Source organism: Aphanomyces astaci (genome assembly GCF_000520075.1).
Source record: "Aphanomyces astaci strain APO3 unplaced genomic scaffold supercont1.34, whole genome shotgun sequence".
In the NCBI taxonomy this organism is placed as follows: Eukaryota; Oomycota; class Saprolegniomycetes; order Saprolegniales; family Verrucalvaceae; genus Aphanomyces; species Aphanomyces astaci.
The window spans coordinates 256,636-259,673 of NW_009798297.1; the positions used below are offsets into that span (position 1 = coordinate 256,636).

The 3,038-nt window shown below is 47.4% G+C and overlaps 1 protein-coding gene across 1 annotated transcript; it reads right to left on the reverse strand.

Moving 5' to 3' along the window:
- Positions 1 to 1,649: 1,649 nt before the first annotated feature.
- On the reverse strand, positions 1,650 to 2,227 carry H257_11498 (hypothetical protein; the record flags this gene model as incomplete). The annotated part of the gene is made up of 2 exons (XM_009838462.1): positions 1,650 to 1,740; positions 1,821 to 2,227. The coding sequence occupies 2 exons, from the start codon at positions 2,225 to 2,227 to the stop codon at positions 1,650 to 1,652; spliced, it is 498 nt and encodes a 165-aa protein (XP_009836764.1).
- Between the last annotated feature and the right edge of the window lie 811 nt (positions 2,228 to 3,038).

Consider the following 3,038-nt stretch of genomic DNA (forward strand, 5'->3'; position numbering starts at 1 on the left):
ACGTGCTTACGAGCCGCGATGTGACGTTCGTTGAACATCCGTTTCCCTCCTGAAATCAGTCGAGGACGTGAAACGTCTTCGAAGTGAACATCCACAGCGGAACTTTTCACCGTGGACCAAAGCTCACCACCCCTCCAACCAAGCCTGCCTTCACCCCTTGGGGAGGCTGCACCGTCCACGACACAACCACCTCTACCCTCGTTTGGGGAGGCCTTTTCATGGACGACGCCTCTACCCTTATTTGGGAAGGCTGGGACATCAGCCCCCACTCTACTTGGGGAGGCCGATACGACCTCACCTCTACCCATACTTGGGGAGGCTTTACTTCGTGGGTCAACAGGTACGGTGTGGCAAGTCCCTGTCGTACATGACGTACCCGACATCACTCCACACCTGTCTGAGACCTCGGGCGATAAGAAAGCGGTTGTCTGATTCTTGCCACAGACGGTATCCTTTGTACTCGTCGGAAATGCCAAGTAATCGACACCTTACTGCTCTAGCTGATAGCTTCTTGTCAGCCCTTACTTCTACAGGGACGTGCGCGTAGCACACACTACCCCATGCATATAGGTTGCTTACATTAGGTGGTACTCCGTAGAGAACCTCATACGGAGACTTGTTGCCTAGTCTTGCCATTGGTGTTCTATTCTGGACATAGTTCATATAGTGGAAGGCCTCAGGCCACCATTTGGCAGGCATCTGGGATTCCAGAAGCGCACATCTGATTTTGCTAAACTTAGTCTGGAAGTCTCTCTCTGAGCTTCCATTCTCCTCCTTGTAGTAGGGATTTGACTTCTGGTACTTAATCCCAAGACCTTTGTAGAAGGTCAGTAGACTCTTATTATCAAACTCTGTTCCTCCGTCTGAGCGAATACGCTTTACCAGAGCTTTGCCTTCACGCTCAATTTGAGCAATGTATTCTTTAACTGATTTAGGTACATCTGTTTTCTGTTGAAAGACAAACGCTGATGAGTATGACGAGTGATCGTCAATCATAATGCATCCATACCTAATACTACGTAGTATTAGATTGAGTGCCATAAATACCATTTTGTTTTACTGGGCCACATGTGTCCATGCGCAACGTATGCAAATTCTCGGTCGATCGAGAACCGGACTTATTTCGAAACGACATCCTTCGATCATTCATAGTAGTACATGTGTGACAATACAGCTTAATGTCCTTAAAGATGTCCTTTGTTATGATGGGAAGACTATGTACAATACACGTAGTTAATATTGTTACTACAGCATCCTTAGCTAGATGTCATAAGCGGACATGCCATTCCTGCAAGAAAAGGGTTGCCTCTTTAGCTCCCACCGTTTTACTGTACTTTTCCAATTTGACTTGGTCACATCTCACCTGTCTGTCTGATAACGAAAAACTCCGGACGTAGTATGCCCCATTGATAGCAACCCCCACAAACTGCAGGACATTCATCTTGAACACATACTTATAGTTGCCACACATACTCTCAGATATAGTATATCCCTCCTTCTTCAGAGTACTTTCACTAAGTATATTCGACTTCACATTACGAACTAAAGCGACTTTGTCGAATGAGAATGCTGTTATTCCACTCGGTGTGTCAAACCAAAGCTTCACTGTACCCAAGTGTTAATTCATTAGTTTAGAACCTTGACTGAACCTAAAGACTGGTGTCTGGCTTTGTCGCCTTAAAACTACTTGAGTCGTACGTAAGGTGATGGCCGCAGCCACCATCAAGAGCCCATTCCCTACTAGACATAGTCCTGTCAGTCAATAGATGTGGATAACAGCACCTCACCATGTCATCTATCTTCGCCGTGATCGCATCAACCTCACTCGAGAGGCGTTCAAGGCTGGTTTCGGTGTCAACTTTAAAGCCTGCAGCTCGCCAAAGTGAGCCTCAACACTCTGGAAGTCGCCGTCGGCCAGACGCATTAGCTTTCTCGTGGTGGTCTTCATAGTGGTCACGTTAGACACACCATACTTCTTCTCGATCTCTGCCCAGAGACGGTAGATTGGTTTCTTTTCAGAGAACGACTCCTTCATTTGCGCGACAAATTGGTCCGGCAAAACATTGCTCAATAAAGTGCGGATTTGTTGCACTTGCATAGTACGGTAGTACTGATGCCACTTCGCGCGCTTCTCGTCGGGGTTGGTCGCAACTAGTGGTTCGCCTTGCAGCCAGTCCTCGAATTGATGGTTGACTCCGGGCGGTGAGGGGTGATCGACGCGAGCCATTGGCCTTGCAGCACGACAGTCATTTCTTTAAGGTGCGAAACGAACTTAGTGGTCCACACGCGAAACTTGTCTTTCTTCCCATTGAACACGAGCAAATTAATGCCGACAGTGTCCTTGGGGTTCGCACCCATGGTGTGCTTGAAATATTAAATAGGCCGGGGCGCGGACAGGGGGTAGAACACGCACACAGAGGTAGAGCACAGTTCGAGGTAAAACCAGGAATGAAAGCCAAGTCTACATCATTCCAAACCCCTCACATCCTTGTCCAGAAGCACACACAACCACACAAAACATAAGCTATGAAGACCTGGCATATGCCTCGGTCTTCATATCGCATAACACTGCCTCAATGTTCCTACCACCATACATTCCATCTACAGTTTGATTGTGCAAGTGGTAGAGCCTCTTGACTTCGAGCTACATATGGAGACACTTCGCATGCGTGATATATTCTGAAACTTGCCAAGGGAACAAGTTTTGTATCCTAATAGCTCATGCCTAACAGAAGTAAGATATTATAAATATACTAGAAGTTAATAGTACAAGCACTGCTACATACTACCTCCAGACGGAAATAGAAGTACCTTTTCAAAATCAGCCAAGGACGCAAATAGAAGTGTGATGATGTTATGGCTCACAATAATAAGATATCGAGGGTTGTTTCGGAGGCTTGACGTCAATGGGGCAAAGATCACCGACGGAGCACACAAGGGGATGTTCGGGGTGTTCGGGGAGGACAGGAAACTCAGGGAACCCGGGGAAAGCCGGGGTCGCTGGGAAGGCCGGGAACACAGGGGGTTGAGCAGTCGAC